The sequence below is a fragment of the Melozone crissalis genome, unplaced genomic scaffold (genome assembly GCF_028551555.1).
Source record: "Melozone crissalis strain CALT ecotype California unplaced genomic scaffold, PUWL_Pcris_2 ptg000016l_1, whole genome shotgun sequence".
In the NCBI taxonomy this organism is placed as follows: Eukaryota; Metazoa; Chordata; class Aves; order Passeriformes; family Passerellidae; genus Melozone; species Melozone crissalis.
This window is the reverse complement of record NW_026535794.1, coordinates 6,301,830-6,329,005: the sequence shown is the minus strand read 5'-3', so window position 1 is coordinate 6,329,005 and position 27,176 is coordinate 6,301,830. Positions and strand designations below refer to the sequence as shown.

The 27,176-nt window shown below is 47.2% G+C and overlaps 1 protein-coding gene across 1 annotated transcript in view; it reads left to right on the top strand.

Moving 5' to 3' along the window:
* Positions 1-17,023: 17,023 nt before the first annotated feature.
* The window catches only part of ACVR2B (activin A receptor type 2B), a 106,528-nt gene continuing 96,375 nt past the window's right edge, over positions 17,024-27,176 (top strand). Inside the window, exon 1 of the mRNA XM_054273800.1 lies at positions 17,024-17,416. Within this exon, the coding sequence (XP_054129775.1) occupies positions 17,365-17,416 (52 nt within the window). The 5' untranslated portion in view covers positions 17,024-17,364. The remainder of the gene's footprint in view (positions 17,417-27,176) is intronic.

Here is a 27,176-nt window from a genome sequence, read left to right as displayed (position 1 = left end):
CAGCTCCCACTTAGAAGTCTACTCTGTAAATACCTAAAATGAGTTGAGCCTCATCCCACCACCACCCTCACAACCTTCCCTTGCCCTGGTGCTCTTGGTGCACCTCAGGCATTTGGTGGAGCTGCTCTCCCTGTACCCCACAGTGCACAGAGATTTACAGCTGGACTGAAGGATGCCACAGCACAGAGGCAGTCCCAAAACTCAGGTAGCTGAAAAATTCCACCCTTGAGCAACAGCTCACAGCCCCTGTGTGCCCCTCAGACCCCAAGACCCCAGTTCCAAGCATGGGCCAGAGGCACAGCACTGTGTGAGCTGAGATTGCACAGCCCTGGGTGTCTGGCAGTGCAGAGCTCCACACAGACTACACAAAGTCCTGATGACTAAGGATCCTGGATTAGTAGAGCATGTACAGCATGGCAAGTCCTAACACAATGGCCTTCAGATGCTACCACATCAAAACCCCTTCTATCTTCCTCTCAAAGAGTGAATTTAAGCTTTGCTTATTCCTGTTTTACATCTAAAGGCTGTTTCTGCAACCCTTGTGTAGATAATTGCACATGGTCTGTGTGACACTCTTCCTGAGTAATCCTTGTGTGTCTTGCAAGGTTCAACATAAAAACTCGTTGCTAATCAAAAGGCATTGCTGCTCAGATGTTTCTGTGTTGCAAAATAACCCCCAGTCAATCAAAACTCCCTCAAACAACCCCTGTCTATGCTTTTTGCTTTGCAACCTTGTTTCCTGTGGGCGAAGGTGGGAAAGGAGAACGTGCTTACCTTTGAGCACAAAACTGTGCAACTTTGGGTGTCAGTGATACCTCCAAAATATAGCTGAGGTGCTGCAGTGCCCTTTTTCTGGCTTTCTGTGCAAGTACACATCCATAATAGCATCATCTCTCGCAAAGATTTCACTCTGTTTCTTCCTCTCTGACACAGTGTGCACCCATTGAATGGAGAAATCCTTATTCCTCAGACAATTCCTCTTGCCTTTGATGAAGAGTTGCAATTCTGGAAGGACTGTGCAAAGTTAATTCTACTAATTTATCATAATTGCAGATATTAATGATGTACAAGCTACTGAATCCAGAACCAGAGAACTGCTGTAGTCTATTTTATGTATGAAATAAATATATATGATCAAAAAGGCATTAATACTACTAATATCAGCTGGAGTAATTAAACCACATGTTTTTGTTTAAGTGTTTAGTGTAGGTGTTGACCCTATGGCATCCTCTCCTTTCTTAACATCCAGAGACATTCTGACATTGGTGAGATTCAGGAATGAGAGCAGTCAAGGTGGGCAGAAATTAAGTTTTGCCATCACAAGAATGCTTGAGACCATGAGAAATGAAATCTCAAAATCACAATCCTAGAATCCAATCCTCACAATGACAAAAGCAGACAGTCCCATCCAGTTTCACATCTGGAAAACACAGACAAACACCTCCTAACACGTTTGGCAAGATGCAAGATGCACCTGCTCCCAAAGCAGCCCTGCATCCCTGGGGAGCCTGTGGATGCATGGATGGGGCTGTACCTTCCTTATGGTGAAGACAGCAGATGGCTTTACTGGGGCTGAGCACACAAGGTGATGGATATTTCACACAGAAAGGATCCTTTTACATGACTTCAAAGGGCTGTGGCTGGTTGAAAGATGGATCCTGATTTGCCTATGCTGATTCCTCCCTGTGGTGTCCCCAGGCAGGACACGCTGAGTATTTGGGACTCAGGGCTGCTTCCTCACAGTGTCCTCTCTGAGTTTGCAGGGAGGCTGGCGCCCATTGAGATAATGATTCCATCTCTCCACACTACACCCAGAAATGCAGTATCTCCTACACTGGCGTGTTTTTTCAGGCACAGCCAGTGGGGCTGACTCTGCTCGGACATGTTGGGCTGCATTCAGAGCAAACCCAGCTCCCTGAGCTGCAGCTAATTAGAAGGGGCTTCCAGTGGGTGAGAGGAGAGCTGCAGCCAAACTGTGACCTCCAGCCAGAATTCAAATCCACACCCCCAGTAACAGCACAAGTGTGTTTCCTACCCTGTGCAGACATTTATTAGTATTTGTGCGTTGTCAGTTTTTTCATCCCTCATTTCCCTTTGCGTAGTTTTATTTTTCCCAGTCAATAAGAGTGATTTTATTGCTCTTAATTAGATTTCTTTAGGTTTCCCATAGTAATTAATGCACTTTTCTTCAGCAGTATAACCTATTACAGTAGTTAAAATATTAAATCATGACTGTTGCCAGATGCAAGGGAACAAGAAACATAGGTTTTTCAATAACCACTTTGTCTTCATCTTTTGAATTAGTTTGCAGCCTGCTTTACATTTTTGGGTAAGTAATAAGATTTGTTGATTTGAATGAAGAACAATATAAAAATAAATTGCATTGTACTTTTAATTACATAGTCTTAATTTTTTGTGGTGACACTCCAGGCTCTCATATAATGTTGTTTAATGTTTACATCTCTTTATTGATTTGATAATTTAGATACAGAAATGTGGTTTAATTTGCAAATTTCTACATTCATCGTCGGGGTGCTGTGCTCATTAAGGAATCTGGGGAATTGTGCATTTCCCCCCATCTCCTTCACACACACAGGGATGGAAGTTCTGTATTTGCTTTTTCTTAGGCAGCAAAGCTCAGCTACAGAGGGGCTTTTCTTCTCCACCATTGTGTGACCATGAACCTCCCTGTGTTTGACATTCCAAACCAGAGGGCTCAGTGTGAAATGGGCTGCTGTTGAGTTTGTGAGGGTCCCCAGGACGAGGTGAGAGATGAGGAATCTGACTCCATGTTCTCAGAAGGCTGATATATTTATATATTAATATTATATTATATTATATTATATCATATCATATCATATCATATCATATCATATCATATCATATCAATGCCATACTAAAACTATACTAGAGAAGAAGGATACAGACAGAAGGCTTAACAAGAATGAATAATAAAAAACTCATGACTGACTCCTCAGATTCTGACACAGCTGGCTGTGATTGGTCATTAAGTAATAACAATTCACATGAAACCAATCAAACATTCACCTGTAGGTAAACGATCTCCAGACCACATTCCAAAGCAGCAAACACAGGAGAAGCAAATGAGATAATTATTGTTTTCATTCTTTTCTGAGGCTTCTCAGCTTCCAAGGAGAAGAAATCCTGGCGAAGGGATTTTTCAGAAAATATGACAGTGACAGGCTGCTGCTCCAGGGAGCCCTTTTTTGGGGACTGCTTGGCTGTGGTTGAAGGTAGTGGTGGGCAGGGGCCACATCAGCCTTGGAGGGCTTTGTTCTTCACCTGGGAAGTCAAATACTCTCACAGAACTGAGAGGGGTTTGAGTCCATGGTGGAAGCAGATCTTGCAAGACTCCACAGAAAATGTGGGATGAGCCCCAACATCTCTAAGCCACCTCTTCCCTCACCCCAGCTCTCCTGGGATGGAGCCTTGGACATCTCTCCATCCTACTTCAGGCACTGACAGCCCCTTGGCTGAATCCCCCCTCTACAAACTGTTTTTGATGTGTTGGTATTTAGGTTTAGTGCTCCAAGCATACTTCAGAGTTTCTACAAGTTAAGCAAAATTAAACTTTTCTTTCAAAAATCCATCACCACAAAACTGTTTTCCCCTCCTCTTCATTAATGATTTACTTTCTGTGGAATAAATGCACCAACTGAGGACAGAATCATTATTAAAATCTCAGTTAACAACACAATATTACTTTGGTCCTTTCATTTCCTCCGCTATTATAAAATTCAAGATTCATTTCACTTATTAATATTAGCAATCTATTTTTTTTTAATTTTGATCAGGCACAAATTAAAAGGGGAATGATATTATGGAACTGGCACTAGAACTTACTCCTTCTTATTCTTTTTTTGTAAAATTTGCTTTTCCCCTTCCATCAGTTCTTTCTTTGCATCTAATACTGCCTTCTTTTGCATTGATATTCTGGGTGACTTCATTTGATACCTGGCATTACTCCCATGGAAGTCAACTGGAAGGGGCCAAGAGAATTTATTGGAAGGTGATTAAAATAAGGGTCAGTGAAAAGAAAGGCTGGCACATGGGTTTGGGAGCAAGGGAGCTGGACTCTGGTCTGTGCCCTGCCATGAAATTGCTCTGTGACTCTGTGCAAGTCATTTTGTTTCTCTGTTCTGCAGCTCCAAGTGTTTAAAATAGGAGCAGGAGTATTTGGTGCTCATTGTTGAAGTCTCCCAGCAAATAAAACGTGATGTATCAGGGCTAACTGAGCAGGCAGGCACAGACCCTTCTCTCAGGAAAGCTGACAGTGAGGACAGGGCAGAACACAGACACACTATTTTTTTGAGGGCTTACAAATTGCTCCTGTTCCCTTTATAACTGATCATTGTTGTTGGGCTCTAATGAGATTTCCCTTGTGCCTCTGTAACACTAAATATAACCTGTGATGTTCCTCACGTGAGCATCTCCCTGCGAAAGAAAAGATGGATTTTCTATCCTTTAGAATAACCAGCTTCTCCAGTTATAGCACAGGCACTTCTCAGCTTGATTCTGTGCCCCCACAATCCTGGGAGCTGCACATCAGCTCAATATGCATTTGATTGCTCTTGCAATCCTCTTGATTACAAACAGGGGATTGCTATTGTGGCAGGACTTCCCAAACGCTGAAGAACTGAACTCCAATGATTTCAGTGGCAACTGGAAGAAATAGGAAAAAAACCCAGATGGATAAATCCCTTTAAGGGGATCACAGTACAACCAACAACACCTCAACCATCCCTGCAAGAGCTTTGCCTAACAACTTCCTGCAGTGCCAGTTCCAGGAGAGCCTCTGGGAATATCCCTGAGCTGAACTATCCAAAACACTGGGAATTTTTCCTGATCTTTTACCTGTGCTGCTCCTGCTGCAGCTGAAGCCCATCATTCCCCTATTCGCAGAAGGTACAAGGGCACATTGTGCCACTCCCCTTTGCATCAGCCTTGCAAGTATTTGGCAACTTGTTTTGTCTCAGCTCAGTCTCCTCTTCAGGCCACACACTTCTCTCTCAGCTTTACCTCAATGGCATATGTTCTACACCTCCCGCCACCCTTCAGGCACCTCTTTGGGCTTTTCCCAGCTAAGCCATAAGCTTAGAGGTGTGGAAATTGTCCTTGAGCCAGGACCATTGCCAAGTGAAATGGACAGGTTGCCCCATGTCTTCTGCAATGTGCCCCTCAGAGCAGGCATCCCAGGAGAGCTCCTGGATTTCTGCAGCACTGGGTTTGTGCTGTGCTCCCAAGCATCACAGTCCTGCATCTTTTTCCCCCAAGGCAGAAGCCTGGCCAATTGCTCTTCATCTTGCATTTGAGAAATTGATTTTAACTCCCCCTGCCAGGGAGTGCAACATTTTAATTACTTCTGTGGATAAAGTCTGTTGTGCCCATTCTGATCTGGACTTAAGAGATAAGTAAAGCAAAGCCTCTCAGAAATTCTGCAGAATCTTGAGCTGGAACCCAGGATAGCAGAATACCCCAACCAGTACCACTGCCATATGTCCTTCACCCTCCTCATCCTTGCCTCAAACTATCCTTGTTTTTCTTAAAAAAATCTTATTTCTCCATCCATTTTTATTGAATTCCTTTCTCACCTGGTATTAGCAGCCCCTTGCAAGCATTTGAACAAATGTAGGTAAATAATTAAGGGTCTGTGCACCATCCCACAGCATGGATAGGCCACAAGAATAGAAAACAGATTGTTTGCATCCCAGCTGCCAGTGCCTGTATCTCAACACAAATGAGTGGCAAAAATAAAGGACAATATCAATGGCCTTTGGGAGCAAGAGAGGCCTGGATGCATAAAGGCCCAGGAAAGTCAAGACATAAAATGCATTCTTCCTTCCAAAGGACCTAATCCCTATTTAGGGAACATCAAGACACCTACAAATAGATAAAAACTTGAGGCTGGCTATAAAAATATTTCTGTTTCATTTGTCTGAAATCCACAGAGAGGCAGTGCTGATGCCAAGAACCCATAATAATACCCTGGCATCACAACCTGCAGGGCTGTCTGCTCTCACTTGTGAATACATTTATCACTGATAACGTGCCAAAATGTCCAAGAGCTGAATCCTGGGAAGGAAAGCAAGCTCTCATAGGCATGGCTGGGTGCAGCAGGACTTTTTCTGCATCTGTACTGGCAATGTGTCACTCTCACCTCCCTACCAAACTGATGGACCAGTTACTGGGATCTTAACAGAATGGTTTTTACCCTTCATATTTGTTATGACCCATGGTATATCCTATGCAGAAAGTGCACTGACACAGCCTGGCAAGAAAAAGTTGGTAGGCAGGCAAAGAGGCAAGACCAAGGTGGAAGAACATGAAAGCCAGAAATGGCTTGGATGAGTCCATCAGAGAGATCTTCAGCACCCCAGTGATCTGCAATGCAACTGGGAGGGATGGATCCAGAAGAATCCCTCAGAGCTGAGGAGTGGATGACAGAGATGTTGGCATGGGGAGTCCAGGACTTCAGCAAGGAAATTTAGACCCTGAGATTTGGGTAAGCAGCCAAGGGATGGAGTGAGGGTCATGCTGCACAACCAGAAATACAAGGAAGGGACAAAATAATTGGATGGTTTGGTTTTGGCAGGATGAAGAGAGACAATCTTCCCATGTAAAAAAGCTGAAGAAGAGAGAAAAGGAGGAATTGTTCCCCATGTGGTCAGTAAGGATTGAATTACATCAGGAAAGGCTGAGGTTACACAGGAGGAAAGAAGTTCTGCAGGTGAAACTCTTAATGCCCTGGGAGGCTGGAGCACTGCAGGAAGAGGCTGAATGAGCATTTACCAGAAATACCATAGGTCAATTAACCACTGCCAAAGGGAGGAGGATGGATGGGATGTGAAGATCCCTTCCAACATTATCTCCCTGCCTGCACACTGCCAGGATGTGGGATAAGCCTTGTCCAGGACTCCAGCATTTCCACACAAGACAGGCACTTTACACAGTGTAAAAGCCAACTCTGCTCTCAATAAAGGAAAAAAAGGAAAACTACCTTGTTATAACGTCCAATTCATTACTCAATACCATGTAACACAATAATGTTGCACTTTCAATCTTGGTGCATCTGCCTTGCTCCATTTATACTGTGGTCTTGAGTGTTTATCATCTCCTGCTAATGGCAATAGAGGATTTGCCACAAAAACTTAATTATTTGCCTTCTCTGAGAGGGTATTTTTCCTGATTAAAGCCTTCCTGAGAGCAAGGCAGGAAGCACTCAGCCCCACCGGGCATTCTTATACCCTAACCACTGAAATCTGGGACAAAGGCCAATAATCTGGGACAAACTCTAAAAATACACCAAACACTCCAGGACATATTTTATTGGTCCTTCCACACATGCCTTGAGTGTGTCAGGAGGCACAAGGCCACAGGTAACAGTGAAAGTTAACCCTGCAGTGCAGTCCAGCTGGCAGCAGCAGGGATATGGATGATTTTCTTCAGCAAAGCCATTTCAAAGGGACATGGCACCTCTGTAAGAACTTTCCTGTCGTTAAATCTTAATTGCAACCAGCTTAAAAAGCCTGAGTCGAGCTTTTTAAATAAAACAGTGGAATTTGAAAGATATTCTTCTGCCAACTGAGCACCTGGGGAGAGAGGAAGGCGAGGGAGGGAGAGATGACAGGCTTTGGCTCTAGGCTGCTGTAGCCACCATATGTGCTTTAAAAGATCTGCATTGCATTTCCAGGTAAAACACCAACACCTGAACACTATGTGGGTGAATAACTCCCATCCTCTTTCACAGGGGATGGTGATTTAAGCAGAAAAGGTTGAGGGGCAGTCCCAGGGCTCTCCTCACCCTGCAGGCTCAAGGGTTGTTCTATTCCCAGGCTCTTTTTCAGGTGCTGCAAAACCCCAGAGGTTCTGCTGGCAAACACCCAAAGGCACAAAGCACTTCAGGCTGCCCTGACCTGGCTCAAACACTCTCCAAGCCCAGAGCAGGTTTCACACCTCGCCCTGCCCCAGGCAGTGTCAGCAGCAAAGCAGAACGACCAGGGCACCTCAGCAGCCCCACACCTGCAGTGTCACACCTTGGCTGGCCTCCTGCCAACGATGGGGACATTTTCTTCAGCCTTTCTGCTTGTCCCTCTCACGCAGAGGCTTTGTAGACAGCAAGAATGCCAGCAAAATGATGGACCTGCATTTATTTACCTTCGGCTTTTAATGGAAGGAGGACAGAATGCTTTATGGCCACAGAGCAAGAGATTAATAGATTGCCATTACTGGAGGCTGTCAGTCAACAGGGCTGTCACCAAGAAGTGATTCCAGTGTTACTACACCAATTTGAGAACACATTTTCCTGCCAGGCAACCAGGCAGTCTTAAACAGAAGGAATTTTGCTGCTGTGGCACTCGGTAAACTGTTTGAATGGTGACGTACCATCAGCTGGCAGAAATACCTTCCTTCCACTAAATTTAACCTGCACTGACTTCAACTGCCTGCAAAACATGCTCTAGGAAGTTAGAAATATTTACTTTTTTATGAGCTACACCTCATCAATGCTGTTATTTGTTATTTTACAGGGAATCTGAGGCAGAGAGCTTAAAAGCCTGAGACGCCTAAAGTTTAGGATTGTAGTTTGCTTCTCTCTCTCTCTCTCTATACATATATATATCTAAACTGTGCTTTTCCTGACTCCTGGTCACTGGCTTTGGAGCAGCCAGAGCTTTTGTACCTGATGTTAAGGGAAGGCCCTCTGTGAGCTGTGAAAGCAGCACAGCCTGGTGTTCCAGGGGAATTTGAATATTGGTTTCTCAACACTAAAAGGCAGAGTAGTGCTTGAGGGCATAAGACAAAGCTGGCAACTACAGTAGCCTTAAGAACAGTGTATCTCAATGAAGAAAATACCTGAAAGGAACCTCAAACATCAGGCAGTCCTTTGGCCCTGTGACCTGTGTTAAAAAAAGGATAGAAAATGCAGTTCTTTACCAATTAAACATTCACTGTCATTGAAGAATTAGTCATGTGCTGTCCCTTATCCTCCTTGTCTGAAGACAGGGGTCTCTAAGTTGAGTGTGGGTGTTCTTTGGTACCCAGCAAGCTGGCATGACTTGGGGGTATGGATTAGAGCCTGGATTCTCCTTTTTGCGGACAGGTAACGTGCCAATAGCACAGTCACTACACAGCACCAACCATCCTCCAGAGCCTTCATGCAATTAAGTTCCCCACCCAAAAGGCCAGACAATCTCTGCTGGATTTAAAGAGGAATAATTATACAACAACTGCTGGTTACAGTGGTAAAAATAATGAGCTATGCCCCAGAAGTCCTAACAAAATCCATGGATGAGTAAAATGACACTAAAGCTCCGACCTGAACAAAGCTTTGGCACGTGGCTCTGATGCCAGCTGACATGTGCCAGGGGCTGGTATTTACACTCTAATCAAAACAGAGTTGAAAACCAAGGAAAAAGTTCAAATTCTGGGGGACAGCGAAACTGCTGGATTGTGGGCATTTCAGTAACAAATCCCTTTGCTCTGTATATTCCCTGCTAATTTGTCAACATCTGATGCCTTGCTCTTTAGTCTGGAGCTAAGAAAAGCTATCAAAAAAATATAGTTTAGGGCCCATTCTGTCTGCTGCATCACTTGCTATTTTTGCTAGCTGCACTGAAGCCAGACTGCAAGGGGCAAATTTGTCAACAAGGGTGGGCTTTTTTAGTGTGAAGCCCAAGGGCTCACACAGACAGCAGCAAAGACTATCTGCATCCACGTCTGGAAGTTCAGGCTCTCATTTCAAGCTGCTTCAAATATAGAAATTCCAGCAAAGTTAATTGTAGCTGCATTATGGAGAGGTGACAGAGCGAGTCCTTAGAAAGCTGGGGAAGGTCTAAATCTGCCTCAGTCGTGTTCCCTTTGGAGTTAGGCAAATCCTCTGGGAAGAGAGGATATTACCCAGGCTGATACTGGGTAAAAACCCTACTGGGAAATTTGACCAGTGAGATTTGATTTTGTTGACCACAGAGCAACAGCCTTTGTTGAAAATAAGGACAAAGCTCTTTAGCAAACCCACATTTTCTCCACGTTGAGAACTGTGCAACATCACCCTGCTGTATCAACTGGTCTGGGCTTTTAAAAGCTCGCTAATTCTGCTCACAGCTGAGAACTTGCCTTACTGTTATATAAAGAGACAGCTCCGTGGTGTGGGTCGGTTATTACAGGGAAGCACTTAATTACAATAAAATGTGTAGTTAAAGTGACAATTTATTTACTCAAGGTTATGAATGTAAATTGGTTTTTCCTACCCATGCATTTTAAAATGGGGAGGTAGAGGCTGGGATCCCAGGAGTTTCTTTAGGCTGGGGGTGATTTTCTGCAAGTAGCTTTAGGGACCAATGTGGAAAGTGAAACCTGTGAACCAGTTTGCTGCCTTGAGGCCACAGCACACAGCTCCCACCTGTTGCAAGCAATGTAAATATTGCTTAAGAAGTCTGGAAATGGGTCCCTTTAATTGCACCAGGGCTCTGTAACCTGCAATGAACCAATGCTGAGCTGAAAAATAAATCCCCGTTAGTGAACACTTGAAGAGATAAAGAAAATTCTGGTTCCTCTCCTCCCAGTATTTTCCATGTTTTATAACACCTCTGTCAGTATAAATTTCCATTCACTGAAGAAATTGCACTTCATGAGTGCTACAATAGGATTTTAAGATAAATGACATGCGAGCACTGCAGTTTTCTGCAGGCTTAAGTGATCCAAGTATCTTAATCACGTGCGCAGTATCAAAATACATGAATTTGACTTGTTACAGGAGTCACACGAGAAAGATTGAGTGTCATATGAGGCTGCAAAGCATAAACCACCTCAGCTAAAATTTATTTTAGCACGGCAGAGTTTTTTAACTGTTAAGTGTAATTATTTAAAAGCAGTCTGAGCTGTGCAGCTCTAATGAAAAGTGAAAACAAAAAAACAGCTCTTGAAAGCGCTGCTGGTAAGGGCACTTCTCGCAAGCACTGCCTGCTCTGAGCACTTGCTGCCTTTATTCACCACTATTTCCGAAATTCTTGGAAGGCTGATGAAGTTTTTAAGTGTCATCTTGCCAAGGCTGTAACATTATCTCCAGTGACAATACTCACTCCTGGGCTTTGGTGTTGCAAGATGAGAAAAAATTTTAGCTTTTTGGGCGGTAAACACCTCCCTGTGAAACGCCGCAAACTGTCACCGTGATATTTTCTGAGAAATCCCTTCACCAGGATTTCTTCTCCTGGGAAGATGAGAAGCCTCATATTCTCCATATTTTGCTGCTCTGGAACGTGGTCTGGAGATTGTTTATCCAAATATGTGAATTGTTTTTAACTAATGACCAATCACCATCAGTTGTGTCGGACTCTGAAGAGTGAGTCATGAGCTTTCATTATCATTCTTTTCTAGCCCGCTGATGTATCCTTTCTCTATAGTTTAGTATAGTTTTAGTATGTAATTTCTTTTAATATAACATAATATCATAAAATAATAAATCAACCTTCTGAAATTCTCAACTCTCACCTCATCCTGGGGACCCTCACAAACACCATGGCAAACGAGATGGGAGGGTGTGACTGTGTTTACAGGGGTTTGAGGATGAGGGAAGAGACGAGGATTTGATTCTATGTTTTAGAAGGTTTGATTTATTATTTTATGGTATATATTATATTAAAATTATACTAAAAGAATAGATGAAAGGATTTCATTAGAAGGCTAGCTAAGAATAGAAAAAGAAAGAATGAATAACAAAGGCTTGTGTCGCGGACAGAGTCCGAGCCAGCTGACTGTGATTTGTTATTAATTAGAAACAACTTTATGCGACTAATTACAGATCTACTTGTTGCATTCTACAGCAGCAGATAATTGTTGTTTACATTTTGTTCTTGAGGCCTCTCAGCTTCTCAGGAGGAAAAATCTTAAGGAAAGGATTTTTCATAAAAGATGTCTGCGACAAGAGGGAGTTTAATAAATGAAACTTCAGTGTGTCCTAAACCCCTGGGCAAAAATCCCCCGATTTTCAGCTCTGGTGGGTGGCTCAGTGTGCCTGTGCCACGCAGCAGGAGCTGCCCTGGTGCAGGAGAGCCAGGCTGTGCCTGTCCCACCGGGTGGCTTCAGGACAACATCCGAAACGCCCTGGGCGCGTTTCCTCAAAAGCGACGACAGGCGCGTGATGGACGCGCTGCCGAGCCCCTGCTGCAGAGCAGCCATTCAGGTGCTGTGCAATGGAGCTTTTCTTAGCACAGCCAGGATTAAAAATAGGAGCAGAGCTGGCCAGGGAGCGCTCTGAGCCCGGGCAGGGAGCGATCCTGTGTTATTCACCCTGCCTGCTCCCCAGGGCTGATGTTTTCTAGGACCGAGCTAAATGTCTCGTTTTAGCTGACCATGGGGATGCTGGTGCAGTGAAACACTGGGTCATATTTTATCACCCTACATATTTCTCCATACTTCAGCCACGTGGTAGCTGTTTAACAACTTATTCCCCAAATGAAATAAACAGAAATATTGATTCATTATTTGCTTTCAAATGAAATGAGCAGTTTTATAGGAAATATTGACACATTACTTGTCACTTCTCTTGAGGCTCCAAATGCATCTTGAGCTGCTGCAGCCCACAGCCAGGACATTTACTTCTCATTTGACAACTGTTTTCCATTCCCTTTTGCATTTTTCCTGGCCTTCTCAGTGATTTTTGCCACAAGCAGGTGACAAACATTTTTGCGGCAAACATTTTGGTGACAAAATCAGTCCTCACTTTGCACATATTAAAAAGCAACAAACCCAAACCCTACTTGTGTGTTTCTGAATAAACAGTGATCACCCCTAACCCATCCCTTTGTCAATCTTATTTTCTGTTCTTGGTTTCACCAGCTGTGTAGCAATATCCACCTTGCTATTTCTGTGCCATAGAACTTGATCTTTGGGGGCTTTTGCTCTAAAAATTATTTTCTTGAGCCTTTCACATCGCTTTACTAATTGCACTGCCCTTCAGTGCATGTGCTAGCTGTAACTTTTCCCCACAAGAGTATCGTGTTTAAAGTCACAACCCCCGTGCTCCTGCCAATGTATTCCTCTTAACTTACAGGAAACCTATGAATGAGGTATGATACCATGAATGATACTATTAATCACTTTATTGCAACTGCACCCTGGCATCCCATTCACTGTTGAGACCTTGTTACGCAAGTGCTGTACGTATATAAAAACAGTCTCCAGCTTCAAAGTGCTTACAAGCCTTTGTAAAAGCCTCCTGAAGTTTTCTGTGAACTTGTTACTGTAAGAAGAAGAAGGAAAAAAAATTACATGTTTCTTCTTGGAACAAAATGCTTTTCAAACTTTTAGAAGAATGATTCATGTTTACTCTTATCTCCCTCCAGAGGAAAAAGAAAATTAGTTTAGGAATATTTTCAGCCTTAGTCCCCATCGGGTGAATTTGAGGGAGCTGACCTGGGATTCACTGCTGTGCACAGCATCCATCCCTGCCACATTCCTCTCTCTGATGAGTCAGTGGACCTCACAGACCCAAAGTCTTGAGAATGACCCGACTTCAGCATCTCCCCCTTCCTCCTCCTTCCCCTTAAGATTCCTTTGCTGCTCCCTATAGCCATACTATTGAGTTAGAATTAAAATAAAATTGTGGAGAGCGTTCAATTCCTGTAATCCTGGCAGTGGAGAAAACCTTATTAACCCTGAAATGGCCTAAAAAAGGATTCTGCTGAGGTGTCCCTTCTGCCCTGGGGACCCTGGACACTGAGCCATTGCTCCTGCTGGATCTTGGGGTGCAGGGGGCTCCAGCACACGAGCAGGGAGCACACATTCCCACTGCCTGGAAGCAGGGGATTGTTTATTCTGCAAGGACACTGTTTATTCCTGGCCTGGTGGGGGCTGTGCTGCCCTCTCCACTGGGAAGGCAAGGGGCCAGAGAATTTCTCCAAGACAACGAGATGGTTTTGCCCCGCGCTACCCCACCCTCCACCCCATCCACAGCCCTGCCCTCCACCATTCCCTGACCCCAATCCCCCCTGCCCTTAAAACCTTCCCCAATAGCCCCCTCTGCACCCCCCGCCCCTGTTTGCACTCTCCCCACTCCCTGCTCCTAATGCCCCCAGTCATTCCCTGTCCTCAAAGCCTCTGTCCTGCCATCCCTGCCCCTAAACCCATCCCCTGCAGCCTCCTGCCCCTAAACCTCACCACAGCCCCCTGTCCCAATCCACACACACTCTCTGCCACCCCCTGGCCTGATCCACGTCCCTAAATCTCACTCCCCAGCCCCATCCACCATTCCCTGCCCTATTTGCACTGCAACCCCTGCCCCTAAACCCCCTAAGCCATCCCTGCCCCATAACCTGCTCCATCGACGCACACCTTCCACCACCCTGTTCCCCTAAACCTTCCTCTTCAGACACTCCCTACAACCACTCCCCTACCCCTAAACCTCCCTTCCTGTCCTCCCTGCCCCTAAAACTCCCCCCTTCTCCTGAACGCCTGCCCTGCAGCCCCTTGCCCCAAAACCTGCTTCTATCCACACTGCCAAGTTCTGTCCCTGAATCTCCCCTTTCCCCTAAACTTTTCCCCACAGCACCCTGTCTGCAAACCTGCCCCTATCCACACCTATCATCCACCTTGTCCTGTCCCTAAATCTTCTGCCCCCAAATTTCTCCCACCAGCCCGCTCCACCATTCCCTGCACTATTTGCATTTCCCCCACTCCCTGCCCCATAGTCTCTTCCTGCCACCCCCATGTCCCTAAACCTGCCCCTATCCACACACACTCCCTGCCACCTTCTGGCCCTAAATCTCCACTTGCAGCCCCTGCCCCTAAAACTGCTGCAATACACGCATCCCCACAGCCACCTTCTGCCCCTAAACCTCCATCCCCTCACAACTCTCTGTTCCTATACCTGCCCCTATCTATACACACCCTCTGCACACTTTTCCCCTAAACCTCTCCCTCCAGCTCCTGCCTCTACACCCTCTCCCAAACCCCTATACCATCTCCCAGCAGTGCCCTGCCCCTCTCCACACACACCCCTCTGCCCCCCATGCTCCTAAATCTGCACTCCCACCTTCTGCCCCTCTCCACACACACCTCTTTGCTTCTTTATGCTCCTAAATCTGCATTCCCATCCTCTGCCCTTAAATCTCTCTTCCGAAGCCCCCTGCCCTACCTGCGCATATCCACACTGATCTCCTTTGCCTCCTTATGCCCCTAAACCTGCCCATATCCACGGACACCCTCCACAGCCTCCTGCCCCTAAACCTGCCCATATTCACACTGATCTCTTCTGCCCCTTTATGCCCCTAAACCTGCCCTATATCCACACTGATCTCCTATGCCCCTTTATGCCCCTAAACCTCTCCTCTCCAGCCCCCTGCCCGTAAACCTGCCCATATCAGACACCCTTCCCATGCCCCTAAACCTGCCCATCTCCACACACACTCTCCCCCTGCAACCCCTTGCCCCTAAACCTGCCCATATCCATGGACACCCTCTGCAGCCCCCTGCCCTAAACCTGCCCATATAAACACACACCCTGCGCCTAAACCTGCCCATATCCACACACACCTTTGGGAGCCCCCTGCTCCTAAACCTGCCCCATACCCACACACACCCACCGCAAGCCCCCTGCCCCTAAACCTGTCCATATCCACGGACACCATCTGCAGCCCCTTGCCCCTAAACCTGCCCATATCCATGCACCCCCTCCCCGTGCCCCTGCCCCTAAACTTGCCCATATCCACACTCATCTCCTCTGCCTCATGCCCCTAAACCTGCCCATATTCACACTGATCTCTTCTGCCCCTTTATGCCCCTAAACCTCCCCTCTCCAGCCCCCTGCCCGTAAACCTGCCCATATCTGACACCCTTCCCACGCCCCTAAACCTGCCCATCTCCACACACACTCTCCCCCTGCAACCCCTTGCCCCTAAACCTGCCCATATCCACACTCATCTCATCTGCCCCCTTATGCCCCTAAACCTGCCCAATACACACACACCCTCCGCAAGCCCCCTGCCCCTAAACCTGTCCGTATCCACGGACACCCTCTGCAGCCCCCTGCCCATATCCACACACACCCTCCCCCTGTCCCTAAACCTGCCCATGTCCACACTGATCTCCTCTGCCCCCTTATGCCCCTAAATCTGCCCTATACCCACACACGCCCTCTGCAGCCCCTGCCCATCCCCGGAGCCCATCCCCTCTCCAGCCGGGGCTCCCGCGGGCGCGGCCGTGCCGGGCAGCGCCGCTCCCCGCTCAGCCCGCGGAGCCCCCGCGCCGCACCGCCCCCTCCAGCCCCTTTGTATCCAACATCCGGGTTTCCCCGCTGGCTCCGCGCTGGCTTCTCCCTTTTTTTAGAAGCCATTTTGGACGCGGTTCAGTTTTTTTTTTTTTTTTTTTTTTTTTAATTATTAAAACAAAACCCCAAAACAACAACAACAACAAAACCCCAAACCCCCATCAAACCTCCCTTTCCCTTCCTCCTCCACGTTGTGGGTTTTGTTTTTTTATTAATTTCCCTCTCCCTCCTACCCATCCCGCACATGGCACCTCCCGCCGCGCCCCCGCGCCCGCCGCCCCGCGCAGCCCCGCGATGCTGCGGCCCCCCGCCGCCTCTTCCTCCTCCTCCTCCTCCTCCGGACCCCGCGCCCCCTCCGCCGGCCCTTGCCTGCCGCTCCGCAGCCTCCCGCGATGCGGGGTCCGTACGAACCGCGCACGGTCCCGCTGCCGCCGCCGCCGCCCCGCTCGCTGCCGGCATGGGTTGCGCGAGGAGGAGGAGGAGGAGGAGGGGGGGGGGGATGCGCGCGTGTGCGCGGGGGAACGGGGGGAGCGCGCAACCCGCGCGCGGCTGCGCGGGAACTGCGCGGGAACTGCGCGGGGGGGGGGGGCGTGTGCGCGCTCGCCCCGCGCTGCTGGGGGAGCCGGAGGGGCTGGGTTGGGAGGAGGAGGAGGAGGAGGAGGGGGAAGGGGAAGAGGAGGAGGAGGAGGGGGAGTCGGTGTGTGGTGCACGCCGCGCTCCCAGCACAAAAGCCCAGGGAAAGAAACTCTTGGAAAGCTGGGAGCGAACGGTGGGGCCGGGCAGGAGCAGGTCGAACCGTCCGGGTCTGTTCGTCTCCACTGGATAAATTTTGCAACTGCGGAGGAATTAAATCCGATTTTCTTGTTGTTGTTGTTTTTTTTTTAATTTTTCTTTTTTTTTTTCCCACCCCCTACCCCAAGATTTTTTTTTTCTTCTTTTTTTTCTTTTTGAGAACGAGAGGGAAGGCAGAGCCGCGCTTCTCTCCCCCCTCTCTTTTCACGCGCTCGATCTTTTTTATTTTTATTTTTGTTTCCCTTGGGGTAGAGGTGCACGCGAGGAGGAAAAAAAAAAAAAAGTAAAGGACTATGTTTGCTTCGTGGCTGACTTTCGCCGTGCTCTGGGGAACTTTCTGTGCAGGTAAGAGCCTCTCGGCGTGTTTACCTCCCGCTCGGGCTCTCGGTCGCGTCTCCAAATGCAGAATTGAATGGGCCGTGCGGTTCTTTGCAGCCACCCTCCGAAGCACAGCACCCGAGCTGGGGAATCCCCCCACGGCTGCATCGCCTTCATTTCCTTTATTGTTGTTATTATTACTATTATTTTTATTTTTCTTTTCACTCCCTCCCTCTCCGTTTTCTCCCTGCTCGCAGGACGAGCCTTCCCGTGCTGCTTTTTGTTCCCTCCAGGCAGCCTGTGGGAATTCATGGCAGTGTAAACACGGCGCGATCTCGAGGAAACTTTGCAAAAATGGGCATTCGCTCCTGGGGCGGGGGCGTGGGGGACAAGCCGAGGATGATGCGGGAGGGGGGCACAAGTTGGGAGCAGCGGGAGGAGACCCGGGCTCGCTCCGGAATGCTGCGGGCTCTCTCAGGTAGTGGCCATGTGTGCGCTCCGCTCCTGCCGGGCTGCGCTTGTGTAACTCGGGGAGGGTGTGGGGGACCCCCCTTCATCCCAAAGGGACCCCCCCCCCCCGTTCCCCCTTTTTCCCCCCGGGACGCTGCGATCCCATAGGGTTAGCACAGAACGAACCTATGGGGGCTGGCTGCTCCATAGGGAACGGGGAGAAAGTTGGGGAAAAGGGGGTGTGTGCGGCGGGGGGTGCCTGGGGAGCATCCCTGCGGAGGAGGCTCTGCGGGCGGAGGAGGGTGTTTGTTTTGTAATAATCATCCCCTTTATTTTACGGACATGGGCTACAAACTTCATCATCTCCATCCCGCGGGGTGCGCGTCGTGCCGGGGGACGCGGGTGGAAGTTCGCCCAGAGCCCGAGCGCGGCCGGGGGAGTTGGAGGGGACGGCGGGCAGCGCTGGGGGACGCGGGTCGGGCTCTCCATGGGGCGGCGGGAGCGGTCCATGGGGGGCAGGAGCGGTCCATGGGGGGGCAGGAGCGCTCAGCCCGCTGTGCTACCCCCGAGCACCTGAACACGCGGGCACGCTGGAAATCCCCGCGCTCCCCACTTTCCCTCCTTGTTGTAATTATTCTTTGTGTTATTGTTATATTTCCCCTATTCTTTTTTATAGCCGCCGCGTTTTCCTTAGGAGAAAGCAGTGCGGCAGCAATTTTGCCTCCCCCCTTCTTGCCTGGCCACCAGGACCCCCCCGGGGCTGAGCCCCCCGCCCGGCTCTGGGCTGTGCCTCGTTACATCCTTAAATCCCTTCCATCCCCGGCCGGGGCTGGGGGGACGCGGAGGGTCAGGGCCGGGGCTGGGGGGCTGTGTGCGGCCGGGGGGCTCAGGGTGCGGGAGGCAGCGATGCTGCAGCCCCGCGATGGGCAGCCGCGGAGTTCCCGGCGCTTTGGCATCGCCGCGGTGCGGGTGGGGGCCCGGGGGGTTTCCCCGCGGGTCCCGGTGCGGGTCCCGGTGCGGATCCCCCGGCCCGGGGAAGGCGCTGCCCGGCGGGGCCGCGGGGGGAGCGGGCGCGGAGCCGGCCCCGGGGCGCTCCTGCAGCCGGGCTTCCTTTGTTCCGAGTGCCCATTAAATATGCGCTGCCACCGCCTGCCTCTGCCATTACCCGCCGTGCCACAGCTTCCTTATTTTTTTTTTTAAGTCTCACCAAAAGTGAGTGCGAGCGGCAATAAAAAAAAAAAAAGGAGCGGACAATAAAAAATTAAAATAAAATAAATTAATTTCTTAGCGAGCAAAGGCAGCTCGGGATTTTTTTATCTGATGGCCGGGACACTTGTACGCAGCTTTGTTTGCATGTGTTGGGAAGGGGGATGTGCTACATAGCAGCGCTGAGCAGAGCAGGTATTTTGGAAGGAGGGAGCGAAGGGGGGGGGGCTGTGTGTGTGCCAGCAGCATTCCTGGTGCTCGGCGATGCTATCATCACAACGGCTCTCCTGGCTGGAAAATTCTATTATGTGCATAAAGAAGATTTATGGTCAATGTATTTTCTTTCCATATATCTTGGAATCCTTTTATCTCGGGTGATTCAATAAAAGAGATGGCTTCCGGATTTCTCTTTTTTTTTTTTTGTTTTTGGTTTTGTTTTTGGGTATGGCGTTGGGTTTTTGTTTGGTTTGGTTTTGGTTTTTAACCTGATCCTATGGCTCTGTGCGCAGAGTGGCTGGAATCTAAGCTGGAGGGGAGAAAAGCAATTGCTCTAATAAAAAACAACACCCTGAAAGCTTCTTAAATGTATCATGATATGAAAAAGATAATCTGACAGGGCATACCTATGCTGAATTTTTCCTCACCCCCCCTGAAAATACAATAAAGAAGCCCCAGAAAATGAATATACTTCTGTTTATTTGTAAAGGTCCTTTTGAATCACTAAATCAGTGCATTAGAACCATTCTATAAATCCCTCCCTCTTTTAAAGCCTTTCTTGTGATATTTATGAGTATTTATCAACGTCATCTTTATTGTCCAGTTTTTCCTAAAGCTGTTGAGTCAAAAAAAAAAAAAAAAAAGAAGGAAAACAAGCTGAGATACCCAAAGTTGGAATGTGTTGCTGGGATTCAGAGCACTGGGCTTTGCTCAAAGTCTGCCTTTTGTGTGTGTACATGTTAGGGCTCTGTGAAAGTGGTGGGCTTTTCGAAAATCACTTAACCTCCATTGTTGATGCTTCTCATCTCTACCTTGGCTGGATGTAACAAAGCAAGCACGGGCCGCTGTTCTTTAAAAAAAAAAAAATAAATCTGTCACGCTCAGTTTTTTGGAATATTGAGGATTCGTTGAGGAAAACATTATGTTTATTTTTAGCCCTTTGTTTGCAAATTCTCTGCAGCCCAAATGTTCAGAAATCATGTTTTAATCGATGAGCTTGAGAAAAAACAGAAGGTGTAAAAGGATTTGTCTTGCAGAATGCATTGCTAACATGTTTTCCAAGCCATTACATTACTTTTATTTTGGTGCAAGTTTAAGTAATGCCATGCAGCAATGAACTGTGCTGGAAATGGATCTGGTCTCCTCTTTCACTGTCTTGTATTTATCCTCTTGTGCTTGAGAAAGGGAATAAAACTGGCTTCATTAGCTTGCTAATTAAACACAATGAAGTGCGTGGCCCAAGGTTAATGGCAATGGCCTTTAAAAACAAAAAACTCTTGAACAGGTGTTTCGGATATATATTTTTTTAATCCGCTATCAAATCTAGATAATTACACCACCGACATAGCCACTGTCAGAGTTCTGTGGAGAAGAAAATGCTGTGTTAGAGATGCCAGCGATCAGTGCATTATTTTTAGTGACATTATTTATAAACACCTCTCCAGGTCCTGCACAACCTGTGGTTTAGCTCCCCCGTGTCCGTTTGGAAGCATCTCCTGCATCCTCCCTTTGGCTCCTGCATTAAAAACCCTGGATCCCTGCACCGGAGTGAGGGTCTAACCGAGCTGGGGAGTTGAGTAAAGTATTTACAGGCTGGAATTTCTGCCTTTGCTGGTGCCTTTGAGCAGCCCATGCTATGGGAAGGAGCAGCCGATTAAAGCCGAGGGCTCGCAGTGCCGGTGGAGCTGGAGCTGTCAGCAGCCTCCTGTCCACTCTGCTCTCCATCAGCTAAAACACGCTTGTCAGGCTTTTTTGTGCTCCCTGTGACGCAACAGTTGTGGACCTCCCCTGCTGGCACTGAATAGATGGTAGGGAAGAAAGAAGCAGGCCAACCTCACTGGCTTTTCTTCCCCCCCCCTTTTTTTTTTCTTTTCTGTTTTGTTGTTGTTTTTATCCTCCTCTCTCCCTCCCACCATTCTCCCCTTCCCCATGCACACACTCCTTGCTTTGCAGATCAGCTCCCTGTCTCCACTGCATAGGTAGAGATGGAAGAGAGAATCTTTTGAAATGTTGGTGATGGGATGATGGGACCAGCCCAGAAATCCTGCTGCTGTGCTATCCACGGTGTGGGTCCTCCTGCAGGTGTAAAAGGAACTAAGGGATGCTAATCTTTATTTATCAAGGGTGAAGGAGGTGGATGGCAGAGATTTTTTGAGGCTGGGCACCTCTCAGGGCTGTGTTTGTGTGCTCTGCCCAGAGGCAAAGTTGCCTGTTCCTAGAAAGCCATGCCACCTTTAAAATAAAATAACTAGAAGTCAAAGTTACTCAGTTTTTGGGGCCTTCTAGCAAAAGATGTTTTGGCTGTCATGTCCCAGGACCTGCTTTTAGGAACATTTCTAAAATTTAGTGTTAAAGTAGTTGCCCTTGTGGTGCTGCACTAGAATAGTCAGAATTAAATGGGATTTCAGGAGCACAGCACCTTTCAAGCCCCATGAAATGTAAACAGAAATGACCTTTCTATCAAACACACCCAGGACAGCCGTCTAAAAGTTGTGACAGTGTCTTGCTCACCCCTTGCTCCAGGCTCTGCAGGACACAGGCAGGGAAGGACACTGATGCTCTGATGTCTCCTTGGAAATCCACGTGTCCAGCCCTGTCTGCTGGTACTGGAGAAGTGTGGCTGAAATTTGGGAAGGGTGCAGGCAGGGGAGAGAATCTTCTAGAGCCCAGCAGTGATCGAGACCCAAATGAAAGCCCTGATGGGGTTGTGCCCTCGGGCAACTGGGGAAGTGCTTGTGCACTGGGAAAGTCTCATGGAGGCGGCTCGGGCAGTCAGGGTTGGTCGGTGCCTGCTGCAGAATTGGCATTTTCTTGCTAAGTGGGCAGGAGGAGCAGTGTCACCGAGGCAGGTGGCTGAGTTTCCCAGGTCCTGAGGTGGGCAGTGGGGTGGGCACTGGGGTGCTGTGCCTTGGCACCCCCACAGCACCCCGCAACCTAACCTTGCGGGAACTCGGGAAATGGGAACCACGGAGTGTAATCTCTGCTTTAAAGAGGTGTTGTCTTTCTCTTTTATCCCTCCTTGGCCTTTGATTTTAAAGCTAGCAGGGGAGTGTGATTTTCCTGCCTGGCCAATAGCACTGCCTGGGTCTGAATTATTCAGTGTAGCACTTGGCATTCTGCACCCTGTTCCCACTTAAGATCTTTTTCGCCTGTTCCTTCATGTGGAGATTTTCACATCAGTGAAATTGGATGTGTTTAAGAGAGGTGTTTGTGGCCGAAGCGTTCACCAGTATAAGCTCTACTCTTCCCCTTCCCTTTCCCCTCCATTAACCATTGAGGATCAGCTAATGTCTAATCTCTTCTCTTCATTATTACTTCATTCTGAAATGATTTTGTATGTCATTAGTCATTTGTTCCTTTAAGGTATATTAGAAAAATATACATCACTTCCCCCCAGCCTTCTTTGTAAGGTTTCTTGGAGCCACTGAAGTCAGAGGGGCAAAGAAGTAAATTAAAAATGAAACATTCTGAAACGTTCTGCCTGTGTATTCTGCAGACCCAGCACATTTTATGCTTAGATTTGAATATAACTGTTGGTCTTTTTCACCAGTTTCATGTTCTTTTCTCTCTGTCATCTTCCTCTTTTACTATGGTATAGTTTCAATTCAAACTTAAAGAGCAGCAATTGTCAGTGTACACTGTAAAATAATAATATGCTTCCCTCCAGCACACAAGTGCCTCTTGTTTTGCCACTATTTGAATCTTTTACTCTGGTTAGGTTATTGCATGTGGCATTGGTCCATCATGCTACTTAACGAAAAAAATCTGTTGCTGGTGTCTAGGTGCCTCAGAAAAATACAGCTCCTCTTTTTGCAAAGTGTAGAGAGAAGGTCCCTGCCCCAAAATCCTTGAGCAGAGGGGCCAAGAGAGAGAAAATTCTGTCTGCAACCTCTTCCTGCTGCATCACCAAGTGGCTCAGCCAAGGTCACACCCAATATTTCGTACCTGTACTGAAAGAATAATCTGCATGAAGAAATGTTTCTGTCTGGGGTAAAATTTGGCTTAAACCTGAGTGTGCTCTGTCCATTTTATGTGATTTTTTGAAATTTCTTTTCTTCTGATGGCTGTGCTGGAGGCGGTTGGTGCATTTTTACTCTTGGAGAGATCCTTTTCTCTCAGGCTGGGCTGCCTGCAAGCAGGGACTGGCTCATACAGGTGTGCAAAGAGAAGCACAGAGGGAGGAGCAGCCTGATGTGCCTGGCTGGAGGAGGATGTGAATGCCCCATGTGAGTGATGAGTTTCTCATCAATAATTCCACGATTTCCACCTTGGTGTGTGTTTCAGCTCAGATTCAGTTTCGGGCTTTGGGGGAGCTCTGCTCAGGGATGGCACAGCCCTGGCTGCAGAGCAGGAGCCAGCCTGGGCCTGGAGCACCAATTTTGCCTTCATGATGGGTTTGGGGTGTATTAAGGAGCTGAAATAAACCTTTAAAAGTGTTTTCTAGAAGAGAAACTTGTATCTCTAGTTGTTTAATCTGGGAATATAAAAAATTACCAGTTATTCCTTGGTGGGAGTGACTTCTCTGAGATCTTGAAGTCAAGGGCAAGGAAATTGCTCCCCATCCTCTGGGGTCCATGACTGGGGCTCCCTCCACCTCATTATCCTTTTTTGTCCACCTGGAATTAAATTTGCTGGGAAAAATAGAGTGTTCTGGTAATTTTATTAAACCAGAAGTATCATTTTGGGTGTTTTTTCTCCTGTCTGAGTCTCATAGTAATGTATAGTGTATGAATGCCTCCTCTTTAAATAAAGAGAATAAAGCACATGAAAAGATGCAGTGCTTTACAATCTCAGCTCCATTAATTTTCACTGAAGTGGATACTCAGGCAAATTTAGATGTGGATTTTGAACTGGACTTCTCCTGTCTAATAAGTACTTTTGTGTGACAAAGGGAGAGGAAAAAGGTGCCCCTGGGAGCAGAGGGGGTGAGTTAATCCTCCTCCAGTAAAGCTGGAAATGGAATGTATTGCTGTCAGTTTTATAGAGAAATAAACAAAACCTGGGGGAAATGAGTGTGTGTCTGGCACTTTCTGGACCAACCCCAAATCCCAGACCTGTGCTGAACGAGTCCCAAACCACAGCAGCAAAGGCTGTCATTTTAAAAATTCCATGGTAGCTGACACTGTAGGGTCTTAGGTGCTGTGACTGCCTCTGCAGTTTTGGGGTTTTTTTTTTTTTTGTTCTTATTTAAAGCTTTTTCCCATTATAGAACTTGTTTTCTTAGTGGTAGCGGAACTTGAAATTTTCTGTGTGGTACCAGTAGTGCTAATGCAATGCTTCTTCCTAATTTATTTCTCTAAGGTGTGAGATGCTAAGCCTTTGAGTGGATGAGAGGGATAAAGTTAGCTCCATTTGTGCCTGATCTATCAAATGGTCAATCTAGGTCGCTAACTGTTCTTTTCTTCGACATTTAGCTATTTAAAAATGCCTTGTGTAATGGGTGCAACCTTTGAAATTTGGCTTTTAGGAATATTTTGCTTATACATAATTTACCTCTGCTGACTGCTTTGAATTCCTGGGGAGGGAGGAATGCAGCCATGGGTCTGAAGTGAAGAAATGTTCAATCAAAACTCATCTCTTTTTTGTGACTTTTAAGAAGTACTTCAGAAAATGAGAATATTGCAAGGTTTTAAAGCCCTTTTAGTGCTTTTCTTATGTTTTGCAGTCTCTGGATTGCTTCTGAGGGCTGGTGGCTGTTGCTGCAGTTTGGCTGAGCTGTCTGCAAACTCCCCCCTCCAGTTTGCTTCTGGTACTTTCTTCTTCTGGGAAAAGAGGGAATTTGAGCTTTGCACAGTTGATGTCCAGGCCTTTCTCTGAGGCAGCAAGCTGAGCTTTGCAACAGGAAAGTTGTGAGGAGGCCGTGGCACTGCTTCTGCAAGAGCCAGTGAGCTTTGTAGGCACTCAAATATGGGAAGGCATTGGCTTTGTTTCAGACCTGGGTATTGCCACATGGATTTCCAGGAGTTCCGTGCTCAGCAGAGAGAAACTGCATTTGGCTTGGGATGCATCTGCTCAGCAAAGTGCAGATTTGTGGTGATCCCGGTGGTGGCCTGTGATGGTGCTCACTGGGTTTTTCAGATTGGGGAAGAGATGAGCATCTGACTTCATGTTTCAGAAGGCTTGATTTATTATTTTATTATATATATTACATTAAAACTATACTAAAAGAATAGAAGAAATGATTTCATCATAAGGCTGGCTAAGAATAGAATAGCAAAGAATGATAACAAAGGTTTGTGGCTCGGCTCTCTGTCCAAGCCAGCTGACTGTGGTTGGCCGTGAATTAGAAACAACCACATGAGACCAATCACAGATGCACCTGTTGCATTCCACAGCGGCAGATAATCAATGTTTACATTTTGTTCCTGAGGCCTCCCAGCTTCTCAGGGGGAAAAATCCTAAGGAAAGGATTTTTCATAGAAGATGTCTTCGACAGTAGCCTTGTCCTCACTCTTGGGACAACAGAGCCATGGCAATGTGACCTCCAGGCTCCCAGCTCTCTTCTTTCTCCAAATCTTTATGTTTTGGGGTTTTATTTCTCCTCAGTATGGGGAACAGTGGGATTTTTCTGGCCGCTTTAGTTCCTGAGGGTAATTAATGGGTTAAGAATGCAAATTCCCCTGTATATTTGCAGGCTGAGAAATTCAGTTGTCCTTGGGTTTCTGTGGTGAGAGTATCCAGTTACAGCCCAGCAGCAGCCATTGGGCAGCTCTTGGGTGCACAAAAGTTTGAACTCATAATCCTTTGCTTTCTCATGCGCCCACAGCTTATCAGGCATTTTAAGTTTTATAGGAAAGCTTCTGTTAAAGCACATTCTTACACCTGGGGCAAGGCATTTTTCCAAGTACCTATTGTAGTTGTGCTGGAAAACACCCAACAGAAAAGTGAGATTTTGTGGTGGGCAATAGGCACTGGTGCTGACACACCTGGAACAGTGCCCTGCTATGAAATTCCTTTTTATGTAAGGAGCTGGGATGCAGATAAAGCTTAGCACAGCCTGAAGCAGGATGGGATGGTGCTTTTTGATGCTTGGTGCTGCCTTCCTGGGGTGCTGGCTCTGGTTGCTGCCAGAGATGTGGAATTCAGGTCTGGTGAGAGTTCTGGAGCCATGGCAGCACCATCTCTGAATGGAAGCTAAGGTGGAAATGCTCCATGGGGTGTGCCCTGACACTCTGAGCTGCCTCATCCCTGCTCCTGGGCTTCCTTTTAAATATTTCAGAGACAAATGTCTTAAAAAACCCCAAACCAAAACACAAATCGTAACTTCCTCCCCCCTCAAAACAGCAAACTCAGAAAAAGCCAAAGAATCCCTCCAACAACCCAAAACTCATGGAAATGAGCATTTTGATCTCATTGCTGTTATTTTACTGCCATAGGATCTTCCTCAAGATCCTGGAGCATCTTTGTAAAGTGAAACCACGAAGCTGGGCCCTGTGGAAGGGCTCAGTAATAGCAAGGAATTCCTGTGTAGGTTTTAATCACCTTTTACAGTGTTTGAAACAACACAGCGTCCCTCCAGTCCCAATTTCCAGCCTTCTTTGGCTCTGTGATAAGGACCAGCAATGCCTGATGGAGCCTTCTGATGAGCACACTTGCTGTCCCTGGGTGTTCCCTCTCCTGGGTGCAGCTTGGTGGCACAAAGCTCGTTCAGCCTGGATTTTGCTGGATGCTAAAAAGAACAAAAAAAAAGGAAAGGAAAAAACACCCAGCCACTCAAATGTGCTGTCCCCAGGGCTGCTGTCTCTGATGCCCTGACACTCTGCCTGTTCACATTGGCTGCAGATTGGCTGCATGTGCCCGTTCCTGGAGGGTATTTTATACATTTTAACATTTATGTTGTGCCTTAGATAGCTGTGGAAGTCTTTAACAGCTAATTTTTATTGCTGTAGAAAGTTTCCTCTAGATACATAGCTTC